This window comes from Trichomycterus rosablanca, chromosome 1 (assembly GCF_030014385.1).
Source record: "Trichomycterus rosablanca isolate fTriRos1 chromosome 1, fTriRos1.hap1, whole genome shotgun sequence".
In the NCBI taxonomy this organism is placed as follows: Eukaryota; Metazoa; Chordata; class Actinopteri; order Siluriformes; family Trichomycteridae; genus Trichomycterus; species Trichomycterus rosablanca.
The window spans coordinates 64239602-64248428 of NC_085988.1; the positions used below are offsets into that span (position 1 = coordinate 64239602).

General features: G+C 41.3%; 1 protein-coding gene across 1 annotated transcript in view; it reads right to left on the reverse strand.

The window, feature by feature from the left end:
- The window catches only part of lmf2b (lipase maturation factor 2b), a 32830-nt gene extending 24823 nt beyond the window's left edge, over positions 1-8007 (reverse strand). The window contains exon 1 of the mRNA XM_062994952.1: positions 7846-8007. Coding sequence (XP_062851022.1) covers positions 7846-7939 — 94 coding nt within the window. The 5' untranslated portion in view covers positions 7940-8007. The remainder of the gene's footprint in view (positions 1-7845) is intronic.
- Between the last annotated feature and the right edge of the window lie 820 nt (positions 8008-8827).

The window sequence follows — 8827 nt, forward strand, 5'->3', positions numbered from 1 at the left end:
ACCCTCTTCTGGCTTATTCCAGCCAACACATTCTATGCTTTTTAGACAAGAAGTCCTTGGTTGTTAAGTGATCATGGCAGCCACTGATACATTTGTCCCAGCCTTTAACAGGTTATCCTGTAAGTATTTTGCAGTATACTTTTTCAGTATACCCATTCCTCAAGTTAGTCTCTTTTTTTTTTCTTTTTTTTTTTTTTTCTTCCTCTTTTTCTCCCCCTTAAGCGCATCCAATTGTTCAATTTGCATCATGCTTCCTCTCTGTCTATGCCAAACCCCGCCCTGACAGAGGAGATCGAAGCTAACCCATATCCCCTCCGAAACACGAGCAGCAGCCAGATACATCTTTGCCACCCACACATTGATGAGTTTGGCGCCACCTAGCGTTGCATGCGGAGAGACACACCCTAAGGGCACCCTCCCTCATCTCTTGTGCAGGCGCCTCTAATCAGCCGGCAGAGAACGTAATCGCATTCTGACAGAGAGAGACCCACATCCGGTTCTTTGTCCCACCCCCCCCATATGAGCAACCGGCCAATCATTGCTCATACAGCCACTCGGCTTCGAACCGGTGAAGCAAAGCTGGATTCGATACCACGTACTCAGCGCGTCTTTTTACCGCTGTGCCACCTGAGCGGCAAGTTAGTCTCTCTTAACAGAATATACAGGGCCTAAAGAATGAGGAACCATCCTTTTTGAAAAGCTTGCCACTACAGTACTGAGTCTGTAATTCACCTTGTCGTTAACAGAGCGAGAATTGAGTCAAAGTTTGGGATGCAAATTTAGCCATTTTTTAAAAACTGATAAACAAACATCATTAGTGCCATCACTATACATGACTTACTTTAACACACTGAGTGTCCACGCTTTACTGACCAACTGTTCTAAACAGCATTGAACATGGCAGTAATGTAGAAAAGTAGAAGGAACAAACACAGATAGCAGAACCAGTTCAACTTTCAGAATGTAGATTCACATCCAGTCTGTATCAAACAGTTCATCACAAGTGCTAACAAAACATGTTAATAATAACCAGGTGGCACAGCGGTAAAACACGCTAGCAAATCAGAGCTGGCATTTTGAATTCGTTGGTTCGAAACTCAGCTCTACCATCCAGCAGGCTGGGGTCCCACATATACAACGATTTGCTGTTGTTCAAGGGCAGGGTGCTAGAGGGGACCTCAAACTGATGCAATTACGACCTCTGCTGGCTGATTGATGGTGCCTGCACAGAGACAGGGGATAATGGGATCAGGGTTTGTCTTTTCGTACACAAAGCTGATCCACATATGAACTCGCCTCGTGTGGGTGAAAAGCTGCAGTCGGCTACTGCACACGTGTGTCGGAGGGGGCATGTGTTAGTCATGGCTCTCCTCAGTCAGAGTGGAGGTGATTATCAATAGAGAGGAAGCAAAATAAATGTAAATAAATAAATTAATAAATAAAATAAATAATAAAGATGCAGTTAGGGCTGGGTATCGCCACTAATTTCCTGGATCGATTCGATTCCGATTCACAAGGTCCCGATTCGATTCGATCTTCGATTTTCGATTCGATTCTCGATTCAATTTCGATTCAACACATTTAGGCATATTTGAGTTACATTAACAGGTTTTGTTTAAATATGTACAGATGTACAGAGAACGAATGTGATAATTGTACAAAGAACACTCATTATTAAAAAATATTTGTTTTTACATAAATAAGTAATCCACAACAAAAAACAGTAACATAAATTTTTTTTTTTTTTTATTATTTTATATGTCTGACACGCTACAACAGCGTATGTGTAATGTAAACATACACCTGGCTGTTGCACAGCTTATGCCAAGTTCACACTACACAACTTTCTGATTTGCCGGGTCGCTGTACAGTTCACACTGCACGACTGATGGGGGGGTTTAACATCTACACCATCTATCACCAGGAGGAATCTCAGATGAGTCTGTCTGGTCTCCCAAACTACGTTTTGTCACAAAAACACACGTGAGAAGTGACGAGGCGTTTAATGAAACCACGTCCTAAAATACACTCCAACAAGTAGCGAGCGATCAAAGTTTGTGCGCTGATGAGCAGCGTAATATCAAAGAGAAAAAAATAAAGGAATCTGAGTGGATTTGGCAACACGACTAACAGGGATTGTTCTGAAGTTGGAGGTTAATAAATAATTTGTTTTGTAGAGAACGATAACTACAGTATATTACGCCCCTGCTCCACTTGTTTACAACCTCTCCCGTGTGTTTCCCCTCACTGTTTCACATTGATTAAGAGCAGAGTTGCTCCCGAGCTGGCAAATCTAGCGCAGACCAGTCGCCGAAAATCTGGGCAGAAATCATGTAGTGTGAACCAGGCATTACTGGAGCTTCTGCCATGCTGAACTGATGTGCAGGTCAGATCTCGTTGCACGAAAAAACTGCGGCTGGTCACGCGAGATTAAAGAAGGTAACAGATTTCCGTGTACACCGTAAAAAGGGGCATATTTAAAAGATCGATCTCGCGTTTATATGAATCGATATCGGATCATTCAAATAAAGATCGATTCGAAAAATCGATTTTATAAACCCACCCCTAGATGCAGTCGATATATTAAAGCTTTTCCTGAGATAAGTGTAGTTATGAGAAGATAAGCAGGGTTTTACCTTCATACTGGAATATGACACAAAATATATTTTTGTGCAAAAAGATCCATGTGTGCAGAGTCAGTTTTAGTTTTCGACAGTTTCATTGTTAATCCTTTAAATTTGGTAAATGCAAATAAAATGCAAATAAAATCTGTCTGTACAGAGCTGAAGCAGACACAACTGAAGGTTGGTCTGGATGTGTTTTAAATCAGTGTTGTTAGTCTGTACAATGCTCTCAATTGGAACCAAGCAGCAGCAGTTGGAAATGAATTTGAAAGGCATTTTTAACCGACAGCATTAAAGAATGACTTCTCTGTCTGTTAAACACTGACATACCTGGTCAAAGCCGATATGAGTCACAGCTTTTAATATTCTTCTAATCTTTCTCTGGCCTATTTTTTTTTCTTTGGCACAGGATTCTGACTATGGCTACTCCACCCAGTCAAAGTAGAATAGAGTGGAAGCATTTCAGCAGCAGGAAGAATGCAGATATATCTGCAAAAAAAATTTCTAACATTTTTAAAGTCTAAAGCTACCTAGTCAATTCCCACTCATGGAGGTTTTACATGCATATACACCTAAACTTAGCAGAATGTAACATAGGTAAAATAACTTATTTGTTATTATTAAGACCAGTGTGTACTAAAAAAATAAAAAGTTACATGTTAAAAATACAAAACTTGAATATTTAACTGGACAAGATATTTAAAATAAAAAGAAAAGGCGTAGTCCCAAAATACATTAAAGCTGGTGAGCTATTCGGAAGTGATAACACCTGGAATGCTTTTACAGGTGTTTTCACACTGCACATTCAAACATAAACTGGCCCAAACAGGAGCCTATAAAATTTAGCCTATAGTTCATTTGTTTAATTCTCATGGGATTTGTTCAAAACAAATCAACCAACCGCAAACAAACACCAACCAACAGTGCTGCTTACCCACAGCCTAATGAGTACCATACTTAATTAGAAACCTTCAGTACTGGAATCCACGACAGAAACGTTAGTTACTCAAGATTCATCATTTCACAAGGTTATATTAAACACAATCATGGACAATTTTGTATCTTCAATTCACCTCACTTGCATGTCTTTGGACTGTGGGAGGAAAACGCAGCTCCCGGAGTAAACCCACGCAGACACGGGGAGAACGAGCCAACTCCACACAGAAAGGACCCCACCTGGGGATCGAACCCAGGACATTCTTGCTGTAAGGTGACAGTGCTACCCACTTAACCACAGTGCCGCCCAGAACAGAAGAGTACCATAAACAAAATCTAACCTGGCTTTTCGTTTACATTCTCCTAGTATTGGGGTTTACAAAACACACCCAAAGGTTATTCACTTGAATAATACTATGGCTGCAGGGTAAAACATAATCTGCTACTTAGGTTACCTGGCATACATAAAAATTTCTATTTTAACATGACACATATAAACAATAAGTAGAAAAGGTTTTTGTTCAGTTGGGTACAAAGCCTAAATAAACTTACTCTAAAACTTGTAAAGACACCTCAGAACAACCAACTCTAACTGACACAAACTTTCCACTTTATTCCAAAAATGTACAGTGTATCACAAAAGTGAGTACACCCCTCACATTTCTGCAAATATTTTATTATATCTTTTCATGGGACAACACTATAGTCATGAAACTTGGATATAACTTAGAGTAGTCAGTGTACAACTTGTATAGCAGTGTAGATTTACTGTCTTCTGAAAATAACTCAACACACAGCCATTAATGTCTAAATAGCTGGCAACATAAGTGAGTACACCCCACAGTGAACATGTCCAAATTGTGCCCAAATGTGTCGTTGTCCCTCCCTGGTGTCATGTGTCAAGGTCCCAGGTGTAAATGGGGAGCAGGGCTGTTAAATTTGGTGTTTTGGGTACAATTCTCTCATACTGGCCACTGGATATTCAACATGGCACCTCATGGCAAAGAACTCTCTGAGGATGTGAGAAATAGAATTGTTGCTCTCCACAAAGATGGCCTGGGCTATAAGAAGATTGCTAACACCCTGAAACTGAGCTACAGCATGGTGGCCAAGGTCATACAGCGGTTTTCCAGGACAGGTTCCACTCGGAACAGGCTTCGCCAGGGTCGACCAAAGAAGTTGAGTCCACGTGTTCGGCGTCATATCCAGAGGTTGGCTTTAAAAAATAGACACATGAGTGCTGCCAGCATTGCTGCAGAGGTTGAAGACGTGGGAGGTCAGCCTGTCAGTGCTCAGACCATACGCCGCACACTGCATCAACTCGGTCTGCATGGTCGTCATCCCAGAAGGAAGCTGACGCACAAGAAAGCCCGCAAACAGTTTGCTGAAGACAAGCAGTCCAAGAACATGGATTACTGGAATGCCCTGTGGTCTGACGAGACCAAGATAAACTTGTTTGGCTCAGATGGTGTCCAGCATGTGTGGCGGCGCCACAGTACCAAGACAACTGTATCTTGCCTACAGTCAAGCATGGTGGTGGTAGCATCATGGTCTTGGGCTGCATGAGTGTTGCTGGCACTGGGGAGCTGCAGTTCATTGAGGGAAACATGAATTCCAACATGTACTGTGACATTCTGAAACAGAGCATGATCCCTTCCCTTCGAAAACTGGGCCTCATGGCAGTTTTCCAACAGGATAACGACCCCAAAGGTGAAGGTGATGGACTAAACCCAATTGAGCACCTGTGGCGCATCCTCAAGTGGAAGGTGGAGGAGTTCAAGGTGTCTAACATCCACCAGCTCTGTGATGTCATCATGGAGGAGTGGAAGAGGATTCCAGTAGCAACCTGTGCAGCTCTGGTGAATTCCATGCCCAGGAGGGTTAAGGCAGTGCTGGATAATAATGGTGGTCACACAAAATATTGACACTTTGGGCACAATTTGGACATGTTCACTGTGGGGTGTACTCACTTATGTTGCCAGCTATTTAGACATTAATGGCTGTGTGTTGAGTTATTTTCAGAAGACAGTAAATCTACACTGCTATACAAGTTGTACACTGACTACTCTAAGTTATATCCAAGTTTCATGTCTATAGTGTTGTCCCATGAAAAGATATAATAAAATATTTGCAGAAATGTGAGGGGTGTACTCACTTGTGATACACTGTAGGAACTAGCCTTGTGTTTACACACACAAATGTGGTGTCTCTAGAAAACTGGTCCCACTGTGAACTACCTGACATGCCTTTTTACCGGTCAAATCATTGCATCCATTTTAAAGTATAATCAGTCTAGTAGGCCTAGTCTTTATTTGCATTAGGCTCAATCTTAAATGCAAACATACTTTGCACAACTTTTGACCTTGCAACTATTCTGCAACACATTGTGAACCATTTCTGACTTCTGTCGACGGGGAAGGGGGAGGGTAAATAAGTCATATAAACTGGAATAACAACCTCACCACTGTAGTGAGCATTGTTAAGACACTCCAACCGAGTCCAATAAGCATGCTTGAACTTGATAATCTCAGCTTTAACCAACTGTAGATCAGCTAAATAAACAACATGGCATAACAATGTGTAATATGTTGCAGAAAATCTGTAGATTAGTTTAGACCTGGGATTTGAAATATTTTTTATAAACTTATTTTTATAAACAAATGATCTGAAAATTTTTTTATTCAAAAATTAACTGTATATAAGTCGGAATGAATTCTGAACCTGTTGATTCTTCTCTTCTTTGTCCATGTGATCAGCAAAAATTTTCCATGAAGCTTCAAAATTAGCTCAATCATAATCAGAGATTTAGAAGGTCATGCCAAAAAGATGAATGGAATTATAAATTTGTATACACTGGCAAAATTCCCCAAACTGCCATGCAAGACCTACAGACCTAAACTTCTGACTTTAGTTCAATAGCAGCCTGTTAAACAGTTTTGGTCTAAATAAAAAGTGTGACCCCATTATGATTCCAAAAGAATTCTGAGAAATTAAAAACCCTATATGATTTTTAGGTGATCGCATTAAGATCATAATACGGGTGCCCAGGTGGTGCAGCGGGATATTCCGCTAGCGCACCAGCACCGAGTTTCTGAACTCCTCGGTTCAAAACTCGGTGTTGCCACCGGTCGGCTGGGCGCCACTTGGCGGGCATAATTGGCAGTGCCTGAAGCACATACTCATTGGCCACCGTATCTGCAGGGTGGGGGCCGGACTATGTGTGGGTGGGTGGTTCTTCAAACGCTGTGTAAGGACCCTGATTGGCGGAAGAGACGAGAAGAGGAGGGCTGTGCACGTGTCGGAAGAGGTGTGTACAGTGACGTGCTCTCCTTGGAAGCAATCTGGTATCTCTTAGCAGCAAAAGACAAAATTGAGTGCGCTAAATCTGGAGGAAAATGGGGAGAAAACGCAAAAATAACAAATAAAATGTAATGTAAAATATTGATATCAGTCTGGTGGCTGTTACAAATTTCCAGACAGAGCAGCAGACTTCAAAAAATGTTTGCAGTTCTTCATAAAGCTATAGCTTGCAGCTGACCATTGTTGGGAAAGACTTTTACTTCTCAAAAAGTGGCCAGTTTTTTTGTGACAAGTGCTGTTACAAGTGCTGTGAGTGTAACTCCATTAAATAATTACCAAAAATAAATAAATAAACGAATAGCAGAGGACATTTCTACAGAACCCTTTACTCCTTACTCACAAGGATGAGTTTGAACTAGACACTGACACGTATATATGGGTGGTACATTTTTGGGCAGCTGGCAGCTCACCCATATGCAGAAGCATTTGATTTCTGCTGACGAAAGCACACATGGACAAGTGATGACGGGTCACACTATGCAATGCACGCATAGTACATCCTAAATTTTGGTTTTTTTCCTGGGCAAAACTTCTGCATCATGAACTTTGCTGACTTTATTCCATCCAAGCCATTAATACTTCCCATTAAAATAGCTCATGTTCTGCAAATTATCCACAGCTTGTGCAAAGTAGCACATGATGATGATGAGTAAAGCCTTACAAGCAATCTGGGCAGTCTGGATCTTACAGATTTGGCGTTTTGTGTGCCTCCATTTTTTTAGCAAGTGGAAGTAAAGTAAGCAGGTTAAGACTGGTGCACAAACAGCACAGACACCTGGACTGGACTGAGAAGAACTGCTGGATGTTTAAAAGCACAGGCGGGCTGATGAGAAACTCACGCCGTTAACAAACACTGAGAAGAGGAAAAGTTTCTAATGAGCGCCGCGCCCAAATCCAGCAGCACCCGAAAAGTGTGACTTCTTACCTGGTATCTGGATGTAGAGCGATGCAAAAGCGAATAAATAAATAATCGCCATACTCCACAGGAACATTTCTCTCGGAACTCCAATCTCCCCCATCCTGCAGAAGTTTCCTGTTGAAACTAAAGGCGAATATTAGGAGATATGATTACAGAAGACAGAGCTCAGCGTGTGCACGGGCGGGTAGTAGCTGGAGGAACGAGGAAAACGAGCTGAGTGGAGCAGGGGGCGGAGCTTATTCTACCGCACATGGAGCACATGCGCCCAGCACTGACGAACCTCTGCCACGGATTCAAACCGAAACCACTGCAGCAGCGCGTTTTAGCTCAAGCATACTGCTAACCTGAGGTGCTACAGCGTCCAGAAATAATCAGGCATGGGTGCTCAAACCTTTTCTGAAATATGCCGGAAGTAGTCGTATCAAAACAACCAGGGGACCATTACTCTTTGCAAAAACAATAATATGTAATTATTTAAATATGAAAAGACCCCCCACACACACACACACTCACACTCACACACGTATAACGTCAACAGTTTAATTATTTTTAAATCTTAATAACAGCTTTATCCTGATCAGTTTCGCGATGGGTCCGGCGTCACCCGGAAATACTTAGAACATAAAACCCACGTGAATTCATTGCAGGGCATCGCTTACTTATTATTATCATCATCATCATCATTATTATTTAAAGAAACAATATACCGTAAACATAACAGTACACTTAATATATATGAAAATATTACCAAATATATGCTTTAACAATATTGGGTCATTCCTGGGATTGGTGCCTTTTGGACCTTAAATCTTTTTGAAAATGAAATTTTTATTATTTTTTTATGTTTTATTATAAAAAGGACATGTTATTCTTTTCCAAACTAATACTGGTCAAGCTCAAGCACACAAACTGTAGGTTTTATTAAAAAAATTTTATGCAGTCTCTGACCCAGGATGTCCACCTTGTTACGGACAAATGGCCATTCTTT